The sequence below is a fragment of the Neopelma chrysocephalum genome, unplaced genomic scaffold (genome assembly GCF_003984885.1).
Source record: "Neopelma chrysocephalum unplaced genomic scaffold, ASM398488v2 Primary Assembly neopelma1_62, whole genome shotgun sequence".
NCBI lineage: Eukaryota > Metazoa > Chordata > Aves > Passeriformes > Pipridae > Neopelma > Neopelma chrysocephalum.
Window position 1 is genome coordinate 2,709,314 of NW_020897719.1, and position 23,002 is coordinate 2,732,315.

At 39.0% G+C, this 23,002-nt stretch overlaps 1 protein-coding gene across 3 annotated transcripts; it reads left to right on the plus strand.

Annotated features, from left to right (window-relative positions):
• The first annotated feature begins 720 nt into the window (after nucleotides 1-720).
• Nucleotides 721-21,666, plus strand: SLC38A4 (solute carrier family 38 member 4). 3 transcript variants are annotated; one of them, XM_027682248.1, is made up of 16 exons: nucleotides 721-827; nucleotides 4,097-4,319; nucleotides 5,088-5,166; nucleotides 6,449-6,564; nucleotides 9,599-9,672; nucleotides 9,799-9,891; nucleotides 11,283-11,364; nucleotides 11,456-11,538; nucleotides 11,651-11,709; nucleotides 12,095-12,373; nucleotides 12,505-12,584; nucleotides 13,671-13,771; nucleotides 14,744-14,868; nucleotides 17,469-17,613; nucleotides 18,538-18,635; nucleotides 20,050-21,666. In XM_027682248.1, the coding sequence occupies exons 2-16, from the start codon at nucleotides 4,201-4,203 to the stop codon at nucleotides 20,149-20,151; spliced, it is 1,635 nt and encodes a 544-aa protein (XP_027538049.1). In that variant the 5' UTR covers nucleotides 721-827; nucleotides 4,097-4,200; the 3' UTR covers nucleotides 20,152-21,666. The 3 variants fall into 3 exon arrangements, with proteins under 3 accessions (XP_027538049.1, XP_027538048.1, XP_027538050.1); XM_027682247.1 differs by having other exon boundaries at nucleotides 727-827; nucleotides 4,092-4,319; XM_027682249.1 differs by having other exon boundaries at nucleotides 727-827; nucleotides 4,092-4,319; nucleotides 5,093-5,166.
• The last annotated feature ends 1,336 nt before the right edge of the window (nucleotides 21,667-23,002 follow it).

Below are 23,002 nucleotides of genomic sequence, written 5' to 3' on the forward strand. Positions count from 1 at the left end.
CTTCTAGCCTTCACAGTCAGGCCAGTCTGAGGGCTTTAATCACAAAGACTACACGGGAGGGAGGGCTAGAGGGTTGGTTGTGGTTTTTAATTGTGGTCATTATGTAATTGATAAAAGGTGGTAAATTCTACAGTATTACAGGCACGTCACAGGTAATGAAATACTTCTCCACAGGCCTATATTGCCATTAAATGAATAACATTTGTTACTCGACATATACCTCTATAATTCCAATTACAGTAAATATTTCAACTGGCAAACTAAGGCACAGGTCAACTAGTCCATTTGAAAGCACATGCTTCTGATCAAGCCCAAATAGATGGTGCAAGATGTATCTCTGTAGTCACAGAGATAAGAGCTGTGTGGAGCCCATAGGTATTTTTCTCAGATCTTTTTTTCCAAGCTTATTACTATTGCGCTACTGCAAGTTTAATGCATGTGCATTATTCAAAAATCAAGACTGTGAAATGAAAGTGTGATCAAGCCTGGGTGAAGCGCTCTGTGGACAAGTGTTTTGTAACAGTGCTAAGCTCAGAGAGCAAATAGCTCTGGTAACTGAGATGTTTGCCCTCAGTGTGCTCCAATAAACTGATTTACCTTTCTTTTTTTTTTTCCCCTTTTTTTAAAAAGAGCTGACGCAAGTTTGTCAAAGGGAGTTGTTGGGGTGTAGCAGCTGTTGATTGGTTCATCTCATACACTCCCATTTGTCTTTAAATCACTGTTCAACTGCTCTAGGTTGCACATAAGCAAACTTTTCCTTACAGGTGCAATTCCTTAAAGATATAACCTTCCTAGCAAGTGAGGAAGAGAACCTGCTTGACTCAGAGGTAAACTTTCTTTCTTTACAATGTTTGATCAATGTACTTCAGAGATTGGCTGCGTCTTCCAAAACTGGGAATTAGAAATTTAATTAACCTGTACATACAAGTGCAATGTGAAGGATGGGCTCCTTAAGATTTACTGACATGGTAATTTACACTGGCAAATATCTTTGGTATTTCTCCAGGAATGAAATTTAGCCTTCTCTTTTGTACAGAAAATCAAAACCTAAGAAACCAGAGAAGCAGCAAAAGTGTTCAAAATTGCCTTGTCAATTAAGAAATGAATGATTTCTTTCCTTTGCAGCCCTTGGCTAACTCCTGAGAATTTTTTTCAAGGCTCTTGATTTATTCAGCTAACATTTCTTTAAACAAAAGAATATATGAAAGCTTTACATTTATTTGCATGTTTCACAGTGACAACACTTATTTCATTTTGAAATAGCCACATAGACAATAATATTATAAAGTCACTGTCATGAAGACAAAGAATCTGGCAAAATCTGCTAAATCGGATACCATGGAGGAGATTACAAATACTGATACTGCAAAACTCATGGAAGTGTTAGTCATATCTGTGACCCAACATTATTTGCCCATTCTCTTAATGTCCTAACTGCAGACTGGACAGGAATCAATAACATTGTGAAATCAGATGGCAAAAATGTCATCATTTTTTGAATCATTGCTGAAAACCATTACTTAATAAATGATGCAGAACAGTACCTTATACTTGAATACGAAAATCAGTTTTACAGAGATACATAACTTCCCTCTAATAATAGGTTAATGTCTTTTGCAATAAGTGTTTCCATTTTAATATTAAACTTCAAGAAAAAAATTTTTGTTCAGCCAAATGGCCCAGGAGGCAGCAAAACCATCACCATATTGAAGCCAAGTCTGAGGAACATTGTAAATCTAAGAGATTTTTCTTATATGTTTAGGCACCAACTTCAGAACTCAGAAGAAGAAAGCATGAAATCCCAGGGAAGCTAGAACATACGAACTTTGGTGTTTCTCCTCCACTATTACATGCTAAGCTTCTGGCAAGGCCAGTTTGTAGACTCCTTGAGCTCTACCAACCTCTCTCTAAAAAGTTATGACTTCAAGAAAGCAGGTTCTCAACAGATTTAATTTTGCCACCTGAGGAATTTGCACTTTCACCAGACATTTGGGAATTCACATATTAAAAAATAAAAAAAATAAAAATAGAAAATCACTGCTTTATGCAGTAATTCCACAGCCTCTCGAGATGACACCCATATATCAGATGACTTGTGCAAATGTTTGACAGGACAATGTCCAGATGATTCTTATGCAGTAACATGTATTTCCGGTCAATTTTTCCTCTCCTTTCCAAATTGTGTTTGCTGCGCTGCACAGACTTTCATCCTCAGCTTAATCTTTGTGTAGTTTAACTCCTGACAACTTTTTTGCTTACTTTTACCTGGGTTTCTCAACTCTTTGAAGACCAGTATTTTTTGGACTGCTACTTCTGGAAAAGACATTTCTCCAATAAGACTTAGGCAGCGCTCACAGGGCAGATTTTACACTTTACCAGAACAGGGATAAGCACAGTTAGATTTGTTTGCCCGACTTTTACACCACAGATTAAAAATAAGCATCAAGAATCCGAATGACTGTGTTTCTCAGACCGAGCAGCGTCTGCTTTTGAAGATAGTTCTGTAATTGAAACTATTGTTCTTAGGGCTCCATCAGAGGTTTGGGGGAGGGGGCAAAGGGGGTCATTGTTTTTTTAACTCATGGAGTTATTCATATCCTGAGCGGGCAGAATCCCCCAACCACTGCAAGTGCCAGCAGCTCTGCCTTGATGCCTGAGTCACTCATCCCCTCACGCACACTCTCTGTGAGGCAGCAGAAAGAATTAAACACAGCCACTCTCTCTGGTAGGAAATCTCCTAGTGCATTGTGATATTGCTTTCCATTTTCAGTTGTCTGGTCTGGGTGAATGCTTTTAGTTAGAAGCAAGGAATTTCACTTTAATTTCTGACCTGGGGTGGGTATTATACTCTAGGATTGGATTTAAAGTTTACATTTACATTTACATTTTAAAAACATGCACTCCAATATCTTGCCATTACAAATATGCTTGTAGATGTTCTTAAGAACAGCATGTGATCAGTAACAGAGGATAGAGAAGATCTGGTCATCAAGCAGGACTTATACACCCATAAATGCAAAACCAGGAAAAAAGCTATTAAATAATTGTAGATTTAGTGTTGCAAAGAGCCAGACATAGAAATTACTTGTTGCGGTGTTTTATGATATTGTTATTGTGCAATGCTGAGCTGCATTTATCACGTAATATTTATGAAAAATGTCATGGATCTGGCCAGTGTGCCTGATTGCAAGGCAGCAGGTAGAGGGTCAGAAACCTGTAACTCTGGCCACGAGCTTGCCAGCAATGTGCTCTCTGGTTGTGCTCACTCCCTTCACTGGTATCTCCTCAGCTGTGAAACGGACATATAAAATACCTCAAGGAATATCTTTGGGAAGGCAAAAGTATTGCAAAACTGCAAAATTTCTTGTACAGTCTTTTCCTCTTGAGTCTGGTTATGAGCAAATGAATCCACATATGTATCTACAGAGGAATCTGTAACATGCAGCTGCTAAAATCCCAAAGGTGAAGTTCTCTTTGTAAATTTGGTTTGTACAGTTTTATTTGGCCCATACAGAAATAAGGAGTTGAGCATCATATGATTTTCAAAAGACAGGAATTTTTCTAAGAGGGTCAAGTAAGAATTAAACACATGTACACTGAAAACTGGAAACTGATCTATCAGAATTGCACCTCTCAATCATCAAAAAGTGATCATACAGAAATGCTCACATCTGTCAGATCCCAGTGAAAGGGGCAAGTCTACAATACATTTAAACCTGTGACAACATTAATCTTAAGAGACTGGGAAAGCCTGCTATACTCCTTTTTTACAGCAAACATTTCTGCATCACCCTCCCCTAGACATTCAAAAGAAGCAGTTCAGGAAATTATTTTCTGCTGGCTTTGCATTTTTGCCAGGTGCTGGACACCCACTGTTCATCTGTTGGCCTGGCACTTTACCATTTTAAGGGAGACAGGAGGGCCAAGTGCTGGCATATAAAGGAACTTCTATGCTTGCCCAGAATTTTCCCAGTCTGTAACAGTTTCCCCTCTTAATGCTATTATCAAGATCAAACCAACACCGAACAATTCACACTGGTTTATCTAATTTAAAGAAAATTCTAATGAGTTCTATTGTGTTTTGTTTGCAGAACAGAGTGTTCTGGCAGTCCCTGCATGACAGAGAGGTGCAAGCAGACAGCACGGTGCTGTTTACCCTGAAGAAGCGAGTGTGTGTGCTGGAAAGCGCTGACCTCTCTAATGGATCGTATGGAGCTGCAAAAAGTCAATATTGAGCTAGATGACCAGAGCAACAGTGGGGAAAGCCTCGAAGACAACTACACAGAGCTGGTTGATTCAGAAAAGGCTGCAATTAGGAGGTAAGCATTTAACTGTTCTGTTAAGGCTAGAAAGCAGTAATCAAAAAACAAGCTTCACTAATGGCATCTGGGACAGTTGTCCCACAGCAATGACCCTCCCCATTCTGTGCTCTGGAGGACAGTGCACCTAGCACAGCCAAGGTAGCCCAGGTCCCTCCTTGCCACCACCTGGAGTGACCTCTGCAGGCTCCCAGCCCCTTGGAAATTTCCAACCACTCCAGTCAGATAGTACACGCATAAATTAATACACTCTCAGAGCAGTGCAACCTGAGCAGCTCAGTTCTCCCACAGGGACAGTCCACCCTCAGGTGATCCAGCAGAACCCACCATAGCAGTAGCACCTGCATGATTGGAGAAAGACATGTCAAAACCAGCCATTGGCTTCCAGCTCTCAGCTCGCTGCACCTCCCAGCACGTCTCTCCAACAGGGCAGTTGCAAGGTGCTTCGTTATTCCGATATGAAGTATGTGCTCAGCTTTAGCACACTGCTGTATGGAATTCTACTTTCCAACATCTACAATCAGATATAATTTGAAAATTACTGGGTTTAAAACTATTCCAAGGCAAAGCAAAGATCTATTAAACATGCCACTGGACATGAGAATCTTACAGGAGAACAGAGTGTTTTTCTGAGGGATTTTTAAATATTTATTGCAATGTCAAAGGAAAGTTTCCACTAATGACAAAATGCACTACTAGAATAAAATATGTGTCAGAAGCTTTATCTAATATTTTCTTATTTTTCTTTGTATTCGATCCATTTGCTAGTGAAGATGCAGAAAGTCAGAAGTTCCTTACAAATGGATATCTGGGCAAAAAGAAACTGGAAGACTACAATGAAGAATATGTAAGTTTTATTCATTTTTAGTGAATTAATGAATAATTACAAAATACATCTTATTGACCTGAATCTTTTTTCCAAAAGTTCCAGTAAACAAAGTTACTCTGGAGCTTGATCAGCATCATTTTGGCTTTCAAATAAACGCATTTTCTAACAGTTAGTGCAACAAAGCCTTTCTGTTGTCTTACAAATAAAACTGGGTCTTTCTTTCACAAGTAATCAGAAAAATTATTGAGATCACACTTGAACTTTGGTAGCACCCATGTAATCTCACCTATGTTCAAACAGTGTGGGTCTGCATCCATTTTTCTAAGACATTTGGTTCAGAGGACTTTGTTGCTCCAAAAGCCAGGTAGATCTGGGCCTTAGTGTACGCATGCTTGTATTGTTTGTTTCCAGCATCAGTGTAAATGAATACACATCCAGCTGCATTGCTTTAAGGAAAGGGCATTCTTGTTTTGGCTTTATGATGCTGAGCGTTGCATGCCCAGCGCACCTCCCACTCCTTAAACAACTCCATGTGAAAGTGGAAGCACAGCACCAGTTCCTGGGGTGTGCACATGGGTACCTGTCCACTCAGGATTTAACTTTATTCAAAGTGTTCATGACTTTGGTGAAAAGAAAGACATTATTTTATTGGTTGTGTTACAGGTTTTATTAGGACTGATCACATAAACCCAAAATATGTTATTTGTGATTGTAAACTAAAATTAAGAGCCATATTCCCCCTTTTTCTTTTCCAGTTGGTGTCAGTTGTAACTCCATCACACACCATTCTCCCTCTCCTAGGTTTTGTCCTCTTCCACTCTCCTGCCTCCAGTCCCAGACACTCAGCCCTCATTTTTTTCTCCCCCAGACACACTTTTATTTCCCCAGAGAAAGAAGCACATCCTACTTGAAGAAAAATTCAAAAACCAGTTGTATTAAGTCTAAAACAAAAAATCAGATTTTTTAAAATCAATAAGTGGCTAATCTATAAGATAGCAGCATATATTTCTATAGAGGCTAGCCAACACAGCTGCCACCTCAGACACCTGTCAGGAATGTAGCCCTCCTCCCCTCTGAGACAACTGAAGAATGGGAAGAGGCAAACACTACCATCATAGTTGTCTTTGGGGGTAAAGAGACTCCTTATGATGGCAAGCATCTGTGGACTCAGGAACCTTGAAAAACTCCACCTCTAAAGATCAAGAGAGCAGTACAGGGAAATCCAACAATGAGGATGATTAGTCTGTTGTACTCAGTAAAATACAAATTAATTGCCATTTCCTGGTTTTGCACCCAACAGCACGCAGGTAGAATCTCCTTTGGAATGTCCTCGTTCAACCTCAGCAATGCTATTATGGGCAGCGGCATCTTAGGGCTCTCCTATGCCATGGCCAACACAGGAATTATCTTTTTCATGTAAGTACATAGAAAGAAAAGCAAATAGAATATAAGAACAGAGCTGGCACTGAAGCTTTTATGGTTAGAGAGGTGTGTTAAGTTTGTTTTGTTAGCTGAAAGGTTTCATAAAATCATCTGTAATTAAACCATTTTAGCTTCACCACAAGGAACCACTGCTGAAAAGCCTTTTTTTTCCTATATTTTAGACCTCTTCTGTATCAGGAACACAACTGTGAATTGACACTGTGCAGTCAAAAAACAGAAGGAAAGAACAGTATACTGGTCCTAAAATAAAGATAGCAATCTTGCTGGTTCATTATAGGAGTCCAAAAAGGGAATTAAATCACCCATAAATATATTTACACCATTCCAACTATCTAATCACTATGTAGAAATAGAAGAAGAATATTCAGTATAATCTGAAATAGCAACATGCTTTGAATGTAAATGCATTCACAGATTTATCCAGATTTAATGTTACTCCCTCAAGTCTATTTGTACACGATGTGCACAGATGAAAGCAATGGTATGTGGCTGGCAGTATCTATACAGAATGGGTTTTGATAGACAGTGACAGATAGCCATGGGAAGTTTTTTAATTGATGGCTAACCTCTGGCTCATTTTAATGAGACCGACTAAAAAAAAAATGTTGGTTTTCTTTTTTTAATAAGTGGTTTTAATTTTAACTGAAGCCTTAATTTTAACCTCCCATGAAATTGGAATAAAGCATGATAGTGTTAGGCCATTGTTTGACATTAGTGAAATCTAACAAGCCTTTAAACCAGGTTGCTTGGCTGTTTTTATATCACTTCTTGCTTGTGAAGACTGTGTAGCTACAAGAGAAACAGCATTTGAAATACCACATGTAGATTCCAGTTGCTAAGAAACATCTCCTGTTTTGCCAGTAGAATTTTTAACTGAAAATTATTTGTATATTCAAACCCTGTTCTGGGTAAGTGCTTCATAACACCTGCACTCTACTGTCTTAGACATAGTATTTACAGATCAAAAATGGAAACTGGTTCTAAAATTGACTGCATCAGGGTTAGAAAAATGTAGGATTTTTTTTTCTCCAGCTTTCTCTGAGCACTTGTCCTAACTAGTATGTCCATTAATTAGCGCTGGAAAGAAAACCACGATATGTTAAGCCTCACTAGTTGGGGAAAAAACATTACCTTTGTAATATCGCTATTTTTAAGCTCTCTTCATTCACTTGGGTGGCAAAAAAAAAATCTAATATGAGCCTAATGCCATTAGCTTCGTTAGCAGTGCTAGAGCAGGGAGTAATGCTAAAGCACTACATGGAGACCTAAACAGCCAAATAAAGGGCATCTCCACCCAGAGCTTGCTTTCTTTTCTGTCCCATTTCCATATTTCCTGCATGAAAACGTTCTCCCTTCTGGTAGACGAAGGAGTTTTATTTAAAAGCATAAACTTTTGTGTGGATATTTTTCCCCCATGACATGTATCCACTTGCTGGAAGTTCCTCTGTTTTCACAGATCACAATATTAGTGCTACTGGGACAGAAAAATACCATCTACCTAAATGAAAACTGCAGGACATTAATTCTAATTTAGATGATGCTGGCAGCATTGTCTAAATTTTTTGTAATTTACTGTTCTCATGTTGCTCAAGCGCTGTCATGCTGGAAGATGTCCTACAGGGTGAAGGTAAAAGGAGGGTTCCTAAAATTCAGAAGCTCTCCAGAAGTTCCCATTACATTCCTCCTGTGGAGGAGGTTTACAGTGGCACAGAGTTTGCATGAGAGTGTCTTTTCTGCTGTCTGGCAAGTGAAACCAGGAGGACTTTGTTTTACCCTACCTCATGTGTCAGGACATGGAAACACGAACAGCACGCTCCATGGGTTCCCCTGATCAAGAAGGATACCTTCTCAGCAGGATACACTGTGATCTCAGGCATGACTCCCCCTTACCATATTGCATGAGCCCACATCATGACAGGCAACCCTGCTCACATGAAGGCTGTAACACTGTCTGTCTCTCTAAGAGAGAAACCTCAGAAAAAATTGTGATGGTCTGGAGGCCATCACCTTGCCCCAGGTCCTGGGTCTGCTCTTAGATTGTAACTCATTTAGGAACTTGGCTGTGTCTCCCATATCTGTACCAAACTGCATATTCAGTGGGGTGGAAGGTGTGGGTTCAGCCATGGAGTAAGGCACATCAGTATTTCCCAGTTCTGTCACATTATCATCGCATTCCTTTCTGTACCAGCACTTGTGCAGGCTGCTGCCAAGATGATTATGGTAATAAGATGTAGTGCCCACAGTGTTGTGCCCTGAATATGTCATACAAAACTACATTTTTCACCAGCAGTTTGTGAGAGGCTGAAATCACATAGGATGCAAATGTTGTGTGGAAGGAACATGGCAGTAATCAGAACTAATGAATTCGGGCACCAATACCTTCAAGCAGACTAGACTAGAAGACTTAGCTACACGTGCTCCAAGAGCAGGTTTTCCAGTATCATGTCATGCTTTAATATTATGCAAAGTTTTTAATGTACTTACACAACAGGCAACTAAACTCGGCTTCACAATGATATGGCAGAAGCCAAAAGCAGTGACCACCCAGGAGGCAGCAGTGAAGTGTTCACAATCATGGTTTGGTTTTGGTTTTGGTTTCGGGTTGGTTTGGTTTGGTTTTTTTGGGTGACAGCTCTGAGTAAGGAGAGATATGAAATTGAGAGGTCAAGGAGCGGGTAAGAGTCCAAAGACCAGACTCTCATAGAAATCTGTTTACTTTAGTAGGATACTGTTAAGATACAAGATTCTGTCCTTGTGGAATAGCACAGAAGTGGCACTTACTAGACTTAAACAAACCTTCAGGGGCTTTTGGAGTGCATAAGGTGCAACTGTACTCACAAGTAAGTTACAGTTGACACTTTTCTCTGCATTTAGCACTGGGAGACCAAAGAAAAAACATGCTGAAAACTATTTATATGTTGAACCTCATGAAAATGAGCAAGTGTAAGTTCAAATCCACTGCCTCTGATGTCCTGCTTAGGATTCTAATTTCTGCTTTGCCTTACAGAGTTTTGCTGCTCAGCGTCGCAATATTGTCACTCTACTCGGTCCACCTCTTACTGAAGATATCAAAAGAAGGAGGTATGAGGAGCAGGCCGTGGCTGATAGAGAGTCCCTGCTGCACCTATTTTTCCTTGGAATGCAATTCATCAAGTATGCAGTGGCTCATGGGGTTTTTTTTGTTTTTAATTTTGCTTTTTTTTTCAGGATCATTAATATATGAAAAACTGGGAGAAAAGGCATTTGGCTGGCCTGGGAAGTGTGGTGTTTTCATTTCGGTTACAATGCAGAACATTGGAGGTAAGGGAAAGAATTTTCTAGCTTTCAATGCTTTTCTACAGAACACAAGTGCTTTCTCCCCTCTGCCTAGCTAAATGGCATCAGAGTTGAGCCAGATACAGCATTCACCGTATTACAAAAAGGAAGGACATGGGAGATTTGTGTCACTGATTCAGCTACCTGACACTTCAGTGTCTGGTGAAAGACAGTTACCTGGGATCTCTCCATGGCCAGTGAAAAGGCTTCAATGATGGCTAAAGTGGCCTGGCTGACTGTCTTCCAGGAATTGACCATTTCTCTTTATTGAGTACAGCTCAGACTGTTCTTCTTAGCATATAATTGAACCATCCGCTTCAACTTAGAAAAGATTAGTCCAATGTAAAAGGAACAGCACATGGTTCTGTCTTCTATATAAAAGACTCTTCAGTAGTTCATTTTTCAGCTTAATTCTCTCCTTGAAATACAGTTGGGTTGTGTTCTCCTGAAGATGCTGTGCGTTAAAAGTATGTTTTTAATGTATTCACCTACAAAGATACCTCCTGTGAAACATCTATCAAGCAATCTTCATTGTCTGAGAACAGGAGGCTGTTTACTTACCGATATAAATAGTAGGGATAGGACTGTATAGTCATGCAACAAAGCTTGTTTCCTTTTACTGTCCTGGAAGAAACCTTTTAGGAGATGTAGTTCACATCTCTCTACTGCAAAAGACTTTTGGATTTGGTTCATAAAAGCTGCTATTCTATGGTCTTCTTTTCCTTCCTCAAGCCTAAATATCAAATTGGTTGAGTTCAGGAATGAAGCACACTTCCCTATTAAAGAAGAATAGCTGTTTCTCTAGTCCTTGTCTAGACTGATTTATAGGTCTCCAGAGATCTCTCTGTGGCAAACATAAAATAACTGAAAAAGGCATTCCTTTTGGAAATACATTTAAATTAGGTGTATAGAAGTCCACTCTTCCATCAAGAATCTTGACAACTAGTTATTTTCTTTATATATGGAGAAGATTATCAGAAGAAAGAAGTTGAAAATAGGGAGGATAAGGAAGCTGAAGAGATCTGGAGGCAGTAACATCTTAAGTTACTACAGAATGGGGATGGATAGCATCCATTGGAAAAACAACATTTACAACAAAAAAGTAGAAGGAAAAGTTAAGAGTGATTTGAGTATGCTTTTAATTCAGTAGTAACTGTATTGTATTCTAATACAATAATGTCATTCTGATGTCATTCTAATGTCATTCAGGACATGCTCATAACAATTTGAAGGGCACACCATTTGTTTAGTCACACTTTCATTTGAACAAAACTCATTTCTCTACTTTTGCAAAAATCTTTTTCTTTTTTTCTTTTTTTGGAACTACAGTTTTCCCTGAAGGTGTTTAGTTTTTTAGCTTCTTGGTTTTTTTTCAGCAATGTCAAGCTACCTCTTTATTATTAAATATGAACTTCCAGAAGTCATCAGAGCATTTATGAAACTTGAGGAGAATTCTGGGTAGGTACCTTTTCCCAACCTGAACCTCAGATAAAAATTTTTCACTTTGATGTCAATAATGATTGTTGTTGTTTTTATTCCTCCTCTTTAGAGAATGGTACCTGAATGGGAACTACCTCGTCATACTTGTAACAGTTTTGATTATTCTTCCCCTCTCCCTTCTAAAAACCTTAGGTAAGCTTAATGTACTGCTTAAGGTCCTTTCTTATTTCTATTAGGATTGTGAATTTATATGTAGCTGAACTGGTTTCCTTTTTTGTTTTGTTTTGTTTTTCTTACTGCACAGGTTATCTTGGTTATACGAGTGGATTTTCACTGACCTGTATGGTTTTCTTTGTCAGTGTGGTAGGTGACTGTTTGGGTATTGTTTCTAAGCAAATACAGAACTTGCAAACCCTTAAACACTGTTATATTTCTTACCATGACAATTTAATGTGGATGTTAAAATAGCATCTGCAAGTGAATCAAATCAACAAACCTATTGCTGAATGAAGTCAGAATTAAAAATTCAGTTTAAAAAACTCTTGAGAATAAAAAATAAAACAGGACAACAGCAAAGGCAAATTAACAACAAATATTTGCAAGAGAAGCAGAAGTGGTAACACTCGATTTCTTGCCCTCTCTATTTCCCCTCTCTTCTGTGTGCCTGCTTATACTTCTGTTGGAATACCCTGGGTGTGTAATCACCTACAGTGGTACTCTTCTGATGACATAGTCTATTCTTTTGTAGGTAATCTTCAAGAAATCCCAAATACCCTGTCCTCTCCCCATCATGGACCATGGGGTTGAAAACTGGACCACCACCAATAACACAGTGCTAATGCACCTGGTAATGTTACCAAATGAGTCACGTGGTTCTGGTGTGAATTTCATGATGGACAACACAGCTGGGCACTTGCCAGGCCTTGAGGAACCAAAAGATACCTCCCCCAAAAGCGGTGTAGAATATGAAGCACACAGCGACAACAGTGACAAGTGTCAGCCAAAATACTTTGTGTTCAACTCACGGGTAAGGGAGATTCTTTGTTCTTTGTCTTTAACCATTTAACCACTTTAACTGTACTACAGCTAAACTGCTGGCTGCCAAAAGTCAGAGGTACAGCCATGACCATTCTTACTAATGGGAGCTTTATTTTACAGACTGCCTATGCAATACCCATCCTGGCATTTGCATTCGTATGCCACCCTGAGGTGCTACCAATATACAGTGAACTGAAAGAGTAAGGTTCTTAAATTTTGTCCAATACTTCCAGTTAACCATAGCTAGAGATCATTTTCTACATGTTGCCTCTTGACTGCAGGTGTATAAACACCCACATGATAATGATTTATTGCTTACCATAGAAAGCAGACATTGGCTTTGCTTTGATCTTATAGTCAGATATTGGTGACAGAGAACCATTGCACTGATCAATATTTACTTAGGAAAGGAGGAATCCGGACAGTTCTTAAAAGGATGTGAAATAAACTGGTTGCACTGAAGGAGATAACTCTTGTTTCTAATAATATTTTAATGAGTTCTGTGTCTGGGTCAGTTGCTACTTACTCTTAAAGTTTCTTGGGGTGCCATTGGTTTGGGTGTCTTACATAGTCTCTTCGTCCAGCCTGATTTGCTTAAGAAATATCAAAAATCAAATACATTTGCTTAAATCAGCACAGAGTTGATAAGTGGGAAGCACTAATCAAAGGCATTTGTTGAACAGCAAAAAATACATTACAGAAGAGCGTGCTGCAAAACTCAAGGAGGCTATGAACCATTACCTCCTATTTCAGCAGGTTTAACCTCAGAAGCAATAAAAATTCACAGATAACTTGGAACATGCTTCCAGGTCCTATAAAATGAAGATTATCTTTAACCAAAGGATTTATGAAGAAAGGATTTGACCTGCAAGGGGTTCTTGAACCTGCAGAACAGCCCTATGTAGATATAAGGGTATGTTCATATAGAGCTGGCTAAGAGCTCTTGTCTATTCTTACTACCAGTCCTGTAATTATAGCCCCTCCATTTTTTTTATTTAAAATACACCATTTGAGATAGATAGTTAATAAATAATGATATACAAAATAATGTGGCACATGTTATGTTGTCAGTGGGAAAGCAATAGAAATGAAGTTTCAACACGCTTTTTATAAGTCTATGATGCTCTACACAGAGCTGTAAAGTATCAACAGCTCTGTGTAACCAATATAGTTGCTATGAACTTACTTGCCAGGGAGGATATGTCAGAGAGCTAAGATACTTCTGAGTACTTCTTGTACAAATAGAGGCTTTATAGGACTGTTACTTTCTTTCTTTTGTACTTCAGTCGCTCCCGAAAGCGGATGCAGAATATCTCAAATATTTCCATCACTGGCATGCTTATCATGTATCTTCTGGCAGCCCTGTTTGGATACCTTACCTTCTATGGTAGGTCAAAACCCTGTTCTCTGCAGAATTTTCCCCGTCATTTTAAAGCAGATTAACTGGTTCTATCTCAGAGGCCCAAGCATTAATGTATTTTTTTGTGGACTCAAATCCAAGTGTAAGCAACATTCAATTATAATATGCAGTGTGTAACCTTCTGAACGATCTGTGGCACTTCTCCAGCTGTCAGACCACCTCACCTGCGAGAAACTCAGAGGCATCTACTAGGGGGACCAGTTGCGTATCTCTTGGCTTTGTGAACTCAGACAAGAAGTTGCTGTAAACTCGGCTCTTGGCAAAGGCCAAGAGTGACTGTACTAAAAATACTCTAGAGCTCAACAGTTTTACATGACACTATTAAGTGCTACCCAATCTGGCTCTGACACCACTAGTTCAGCTTCATCTATGCTGAAAAACAGGCGCAAATCATTCTAGAGTAAAAAAATATGGATGAGCTAGACTAACCGATAGGCAAACAGAGAAGTCCCTCTATTAACACACCATTTTATGCAAACGCCACTTCTTTTTAGCTTGCTAGTTCCTCCATGCAGCAAAGAAATGAATGATACAGCACAATCTTCTCCCTATCACTCGGTCAAGAGAGCTCTGTCTGAGAGCTGGGACATGTGGGTGGAGGTCAAAGGGAGCTGTCACCAGTTCAGTTGTTTCATATTTCATATCACAGAAATTATTTTTACTTCAGGCTCTACATCCACTTAATGTCTTTCTCAAAGTCATCCCAAAGATACTAGAGTACAAAGCATCACCTCAGAGCTGTATTACCTTCATCATCTGTGAATGATGGACTTGTATCAGTCACAGTGGGAAAATTCCTCTTTCGTGTCTAGCCCATAACATGTATCTAATGACAGCAGCTGGGCTAAAGCTAATCTTATCTGGCTGCAGTACAAAGATTCTTTTGCATGTTCAGATATTGCTTAAGTGATTTAGCCCCTTTTTGTTTCCTTTTTGTAGGAGAAGTTGAAGATGAGCTACTTCATACATACACTAAAGTGTACACCTTCGACACCCTCTTGTTGTCAGTTCGTCTGGCAGTGCTGGTGGCTGTAACCCTGACTGTGCCCCTTGTCCTTTTCCCTGTAAGTAACACAGTTGCTTAAGCTGAAATCAGGGCTAGCCCATATACACTGATTGTATGGGCTCAGCACAGGTAGATTTTAACATTGAAGAAAAATAAGCCTGAGCTTTTACTTAGAAGGGTCTGTTTTCTCATATGCAGTTTGACGAGAGCATGAACCTTAGGCAGTTCAGGTTGCAAAATTTGAAAGACTGAAATAAATCAGTCTTTATAAATAAATCAGGAATGACTTCTCTGTCTCTCTGGCTCTTTCTGTACTATATTTATCAGAGCAGTGCTAAGTACCAAAGACGGGGATATACTCAAACCACTTACGAGATTTCCTAATAGAGACATAGGCACCTACTATAGCATCCAAATTCAGGACAGACATGTGAATCTCAGGTTACACATTGTGCAGGACTCCCAGATCCAGCTGCCAAAGCAGAGGGACAGAAGCCTGTGTTCACCTTACATGCTTCAGTCTATGGACAGGGGAGAAAGCTAAATACCAGAACACAGAGGCATACAACACTCAGCCATATAGTCAGTTGTCTGAGCAAAGTTTGGAGCTTCTGTGTTCTCTTCACAAGGAAAAACAAAATATACACAGCAGCATCGACAGAAAGACACAGGTAAACAAGCTGCTCTGAAGAGGGACTGAGCCTCCTCAGGGATCTCCTCTGAAGAGCAGACCTCTTGGCTCCTGAATGTATAGGACTGTCTGCCATGCCTTCTCTGAGCTGCTATGCAGCAGGGGAGAAAATAGCTGATCCTGGTGATTAGATTTTGGGAGGCTAGTGTGTCATTTGTATGGCACGTAAAAGCCTAGCATCATGCTGCCAGAGAGCTCCCAGCAATCCACGTCACACCATAGGGTTCCCATCTGATGACAGCAGTAACCCTGGGGTCCTGTTGCTGCATTGTCCTGGATGCAATGCATGCTCTGTGTAGATACTGTTTCCAGGCTTGCTGACAAATGCCTTAGAGCAGTGATCACTGTTCAATGTTGTCAATCAAAAAGAAAGTTCTGGTATAAAGGACCCAGAGTGATCGGTTCTTGTAGCTTGGAAAACACCAGTGCTCTGCCTTAAATGTCATGTTTAAACCAGTGGCTAAATGTTGAAATTAGTCTTAACAAACTGATTGCTCTTCATGGGAAAACAAGCTAAGGGCATTGCAAAAGCCTCTGTCTGTCAGATGTAGCATTTTGCCTTTTAATTTTTTGTAAAATCATTTTTATATCTGAATAGTGTGTGAAGTCCTAACATTTATATACCACAGCACTAATTTTTCTATTAAGAGGACTCCTGAGAAAATATCATTTGCTTGTAAGCCAGAATATCAAAGAGATTTACATAGCCTATTTGGACAGCCAGCACAGCAGATATTATTACTCCAAATAAACAACATAATTGTAACAATTATTTTTTTAATGAATTGCTGCATTTGTATTTTCTCAAAGTAGTCAGAGTTTTTTCTTTAAAAAAATTCATTTCATTGTTAAAAAAAATAAATTAACTATAGAGCTACATACCATTAGTCACTGTAAAACTTACAGCTGATAAATCCTTTTTAAGGACTATGTCACAGAAGGTATAATGGACAAGATGCTAAAAGTAAGTGCACAGAAATGCAGGCAGCAGTTTTTTGCTGCAATAAAACTGTTTTACACCAACTCAGGGGCTGGAAAAAATATTTGCAATCTGTCTCCCTCTTCCTAATATTGGCTCACATCAACCTGAAAAATACAAAATTCATGCTGTGTTTTCAAGCGATGGACTTCAAGTCTGATAGAACCCCATACATTTATTCAGCTGCCAAACTCACCCAGAAACAGTTGTATGTTATTTTAAAAGAATGAAACAGAAGTGGGTTTAGAGCTTTTTTACAGTGTAAAAATATTGTTGCTCCATTTCTACATTTCGAATTTCAAGTTAATCACGGTACTTGAGAGTAACACTATCTCCAGCCGCCAATGGATTTGCTTTTGACCTTTTTCCTACTTACCACCTTTTATGATGAAAAAGCAAAAAAATTCTGTGTTGTGTGAGAAAGTCAGTGGAGCACAAAGTATCCTCTGCAACAGCTTTTAGGTTTATAATTTCCGAGTGGCATTGAAAAATATGCTTTTATTTTCAGATATGTATATGTACATATTTGATCAAAGTAAAACAACAGCTTCCTCTTTCTCTCAGAAAAGTAAATGACAGAACTCCTGTGGGATTTTCAGAGGGATCAGGTACAAGAATACAGCAACTCCTATTTCACACATGCATTTTTTGTCTACTGATTAGTATTCATAGTGGGGGGTTCTTCGGGGTTTTTTTGCTGATATTAGCATCTTTCAGTTGAACAGATTTCATGTCCCTGATTTTACACCCTATTTACTTGATTTTCTTCTACACTGCAAATATTTGAGTTTCTGCATTAAACTGTGAACGCAGTTCTCAAAAACCTACATCAGAGTGAGATTATATTAAGGGAATCAAAGACTGAAAACACATTTTTTCAGTCAGGATTTCTCACTGCAAAAGTAATTAACATAGATCATTTTTAAAAGTGAAAAGCAAAGAAAAATTAATTATTGTTTTACTTTCCCTGCTGGTTTTCATCTTGCAGATCCGTTCATCTATCAGTGCGTTGCTGTTTCCCAAAAGGCCATTCAGCTGGATAAGACATTTCCTGATTGCAGCAGTAATTCTGGCTTTTAATGACCTGCTTGTAATTTTTGTTCCAACTATTAAAGACATCTTTGGATTTATTGGTAGGTTTCATAAACACTTTTCTAATTCTTTTTACGTATTTACATTTATGGACTGAGTGACAGTCTCAGTTTGGGTCTTACAGTAGAGTACTATGAACACAGATTAAAGATAAAAGGGATATAATTCCCAAACAACTGACACGCAAAGCTGAAGGCTACCCAATTTTGTTGCTACCTTGCATGAGGCACAAGGAATACAATAATCCCAGTATGAAAACAGGTAAGGAATCCCCATTTTGACAAAAAGGTCGTTCAATGTATATGGAGGAGTAGGAAATCACCTTTGGTTTTCAAGCACCTGTAGCCTGAATAAAATGTATTGACTTCCAAACTGTGACATAAGAAAAAGGAGAAAAGTGGCACATTTATTTTGACATTCACAGTTCTCTCCCTACCTCTTTCTTTTGGTCAGTTTTGGCCTCTGACCAAAGAAGTGCATGAAGAGCCTCTGTGCTCTGAGCTGCTTGAAGACTCATGGATGTAAATATCCTTGAGAAAGACACCTCCATGGGCTTTCTGCAGCTGGTTTGCTCCTCCCAGCCTGTTGTGCCCGGGCCACCATACTGGGTTATGCCGAGCAGAGAGGAGTAGGCACTTCCTAGGCACAGATCATCCACTCTCTTTTCGATACCTGCTTTCCAGAGTCATCCCGCCCTGGCAGTGTTTATTTGTCCTTGCTTCACCAGCTGACATGCAGGCATCGGTTTGAAAAAATCCTCTCAGTAACAAGTGTCTCTTCAGGCCCTGAGCACTCAAATAAGTGTTTGGACATCTACAGCTCTCCATGAATGCTGTCTACAGAGAGAACATTTTGTGCAGCCGGGCTTGGAAGAGCAGCTGCCTTCCCACATGTTCTCTTTTGCAGGTGCACCACATTGCTTTTCTGACAGATGGTGCAGTACTCAGCTCTACTCTCTCTTCCAGGAGCCTCTTCTGCTACAATGTTGATTTTCATCCTCCCTGGTGCCTTCTATCTGCGTCTTGTTGAGAAGGAACCCCTGAGGTCTCCCCAGAAGATCGGGGTAAGAGAGCCGGCAGCAATTGCAAAAAGAAGTGTGGGAGGGTGTGTGCTTTCCACTGGTCACAAATACACAGACCTTTGACTTGCAACATGTGGCAGTTGCTCATAAATGCTAGCATTTATGCTAGCATGTAGATTGGACAGTATGATTCACCACAGATTTCAGGAGCTGAAGCCTTTAGTGCCCTACTACTTGTCATACACAACACTAAGTGTTTAGGATAAAGTGTCTCTTAACAACTATAAAAAGGCATTTATTTAATCCGATCTAAGGTCTAGTTAACACCTGCATTTGCATAAATAGCACCAAGACTAAATAAGTGTATAAGGAGCTGTTGGTTCATGCTAGAAGGCCAGCTGTGGACTAACAGGAAGATTTGAGGTCAAGGTTAAGAGGGAAATTGTACTGCAGAGATAAATAAGTAATAGTGATTTCCCCTTTGAGACAGATCCATACACCTACAGAAGACATATATGAAGGTCTATCATTTACACACAGCATGTGTCTACATGTCATGCTGGACTGCCACAGCAGTAACTTTCATCCTGAATATCAATAACTGTCTGCACATTTAACTATCACCAAGGAAATGTTCTTTGAAAATTTAATCAGAAAGGTTATTAGTGAAATATATATGCAGGAACATAATGTAAACAGATGAGCATATATATATCTATATACATGTTCACAAAAAACATGGAAGTTAACCAATGCATACTGCAAGTATAAGAGGTTTTTTATCATGAAATTATTTCTACCATGACTTTTGGAGCTGTTATTCTAGAGAGACTGTGAATATTTTTTCATGTCTCCTTGTTTACTCTTCATGTTGCTGCATGTTAGACACATCTAGAATTTCACACCCTGCACTGAGATTACAAGCAATATTCATCTTTGTGCTGCAAGGCAGAATAATGTAAAGTGTGGACAGATTATGGTAAACTAAAGGCCCAGTAAAGCAGAGAGTGACTACAAGCACCTAAATCACTTGAATATACACAGAAATACCTTTAGATAAGAGATATGGGCTTACCTGATTGGCTAATAAGGATAAAATGGATTAACTCTGAAGCTGTTCTTAACGTCAGAGACTATGGTCATTTATTGAAAATTCATCAATTTTTAAAGAAAAAAAAGCTGTTCCTGTGTTACGTTCTGTATTATTGTTCACAGTAACAACATGGGTTGTCTTCAGATCTAGCCTTGTAAAGCCTGAGTCTCTTGGACTGAAATTTACACAGGATTGACTCTGATTCATGTAGCCCTGTATGACATTACTTGGGTTTTAGTCACAGAAAATGACCCAAACTCAGGCCCTGGGTGTTATATAAATGTGGCTCCAGTGGGACAGTCTGTGAGCTACAGCCTGCTCAGTCACTTGTTTTATTAATAAAATTTTATTTTCAAATTGCAGGCTCTGATCTTTCTCATAGTTGGCATAATCTTCATGATTGTGAGTATGACTCTTATTGTAATGGACTGGATTTACAATCCCCCAAGTTCCAGACATCACTAACCTGTGGAGACAACCAAGTGCTTTTTATAACATAAATATTTGTATTATGTGCTCCGAAAAACATCTAAAGGGGATTGTTATTCCTGGCTAGTAACTGCACTACTTTGAAAACAGTTTCTGGTAAGGTCACAAGAACCCAATGGAGTCTATGTCATCCTTTTCAATAAGGATCATTATTTATGCGTTAGAAACCTGAGCTTAGCATTTCTGGCCAGGTGAAATGAAATGTGTGGTGTGAATGCTTCTTATTTTCATTACCAAAATAACTTTGTACATAGTCCTCAAAAATAGCTTGGTGTCACCCCTTTCAAAATCTCACGTCATGATCATAATGACAGTTCCTAGAACTTTGGAAAGGTAATGGCCAGAAAACCAGATAGTGCCTTGTTCTCGATCTGAAGCTCATGGGAGTGGCTGCCCAGGTCCAAGAGAAAGGGTACAGTTTCTGTAGGGGATCTGAAAGGTGACTCCTCACTGCCTCATAGACCAATCTGCCTATCAGAAACATGATGGCTTTGACAAGCCAGTGGACAAGGCTGAGCATTAGATTTGTTGTCCAAATGCATCACCATTGGCAGGTGATGGTTCGTCGTATGGAATAAAGCCCTCTGACACAGATCCTGTGTTGGAACACGTGCTTGAAGAACAGTTGAACATTTTCATTTTGTTGTTAAAGATGCCTGTGCTGGGAACATCAGACATTTCTGCTGTAGGTTTTTTTTGTCTTTACTTTTTTAATTGTTGTGTGAGCTTGCATCACTGAACAAGTTGCATCCTCTGTAGAAACTTGTCTTCCACTCTCACAGGAATTTAAAGAGACCACAGGGTGTGGCAAAGCACCCTATCCAGTATTGTTCAGTACTTGTATATTTGATAAATGTTCAGTGCAGGAAACTGTAATTTGCTATATATAAAAATATATGTATTTATGTACATAATTTTTTTTCCTCCAGTCATAAAAATATTAACCTGTGGTAAAGGATTTTTGAAATTTTTTTATGTGTCACTTTGTTTTCATAGCCACACACTTAATATTGTTTTGAAGAAAACATATTGAATTGGTGGGTTTGTAAAAGGTTCATTTTTATTCACCATTGTATAAAACATACCTGTAGCAAGTCACCTAACTGTTACCTGTGTAAAAACACATTCAGGTGTATACTACTTATGTTACAATAAATTTCAAGATGTTTTCCTCTGAAGAATTTTTAATATGTTACTTAAAGTTCTGTATTGCCATTGTAGATCAAAAATTTGGATAACTGGCTAGATTGCTGTACCTTAGCTTGCCTAGGTATACACTAGCATTCAGCAACGTCATATGTAATTAAGGTATGCAAAGGAAACCACATTACTGACAATCTCAAGTGTATCGTGCTATGCAGCTGCACAAGTCAGAAAAAAAAAAAGTTATGTTCTGTGTTATATGGATGCTTAATTAACATTCAGACCATGTTTTGGGCTGTGCTGTGGGCTATTCACTACATATGCTCTCTGTACACACCAGGGAAAAGTAGTCAGAGAGGTCACATTAACTCCTTAGCACAGGGAATGAGGGGGAAGGCGAGACTTGGTTTTATCATGCTTACATAAGTCCAGGCTCATGTAATTGGAGTTTTCATTCTCCAACTTCGAAATCTGTTGAGTACACACCTGTGAACTCAGAAGGCTATGAGGCCCTTGGAAGTTGTCTCTGCTCCCTCCTTGGCTTCGCACAAAAATCCATGTGTGTGTGTACGTATAAATGTGTGTATACTCACAGATTAACTGAAAAAACATATCCATGCCAAATGCTACCTTTCTGGGCAGTATTGTATGCTCACTTGAGTACTGTATACTTAATATACTAGGAAACACTTCCTCGTGAATGCTAAGTCTGGCTTTGCATTTTTGAAGAAAAATGTGCCAATAATATTTACCTCCGTTTTAAGCAAACTAATAAAAATAATGCTGCTTTATTACTGAAGAGGCCTTTAACATGGACTGGAGTTAATAGTAACACAACACCACACCTTTCTTCCTGATACCATTACTGAGAGTTATGTGTATGAAATTGTAACTGCATCTTTGCATCAAAGCACGGATCATGACTGCAACTGCATGTAGAGACTTAGGAATTCATGTAGCCCACCGAAAACACAGATGACCTCAAGAAAAATAACAGAAGAACTATGGAACAATGGCATAACTTACTGCATTTTTATGGTACAAAACTGTCAGTGTCCAAAACAGAGGTAGAGAGGTTGTAAAATGTCAAGTTTTCAAGTTAAAATACATTGGTCACAGTGACATGCAGCTACAGTGCACACTGAAAGTAAGGGCACTATTGCTCACTAACTTATTAGCACTTCTGCAAATGGTGGATGTTGGAGTTTCTTATTCATTTTGTATTGTTGACAATAGGCCTGGTGAGGATTTTTATTACAAAACCATCTGTGGATGTATAATAAATTAATTTTTCAAAGACTGTAGTTTTTTTTATTCTGTTTTAGGCTAGCAGGAGAAGGAATTTTTTTTTGAAAATAAAGAAGAGTTGAGGTGGTAGCCTTAACAAAGGCATCGCTATAACTGCATTCCCTTTTAAGAGAGAAATCTGTGTATCCATGTATCTGCAGATGAGCAGGATGGCAGCTCCTTCATATAATAACCCTTTCACATTCCCTGTTCTGTATCTATTCATGGAGCTGCATAGACATCACCAGGTAAAGAATGGCTGCTCTTAAAAGTGGGGTTATCTATGAGAAACTGAATGTCTTTGGATTAACTGGGATACACAGTATAGCAACTAAGTATAGTCACTAAGTGTACTATAGAAGTAAATATAGTATATCACTAAGTATAGTATAGGAGC

Coding starts and splice junctions, on each gene's coding strand:
- SLC38A4 (XM_027682248.1), top strand. CDS start 4,201: ATGGATCGTATGGAGCTGCAAAAAGTCAATATTGAGCTAGATGACCAG. Junction 9,892..11,282: donor TACAATGCAGAACATTGGAG/GTAAGGGAAAGA, acceptor GTTTTTTTTCAG/CAATGTCAAGCTACCTCTTT. Junction 12,585..13,670: donor ATATACAGTGAACTGAAAGA/GTAAGGTTCTTA, acceptor TTTGTACTTCAG/TCGCTCCCGAAAGCGGATGC.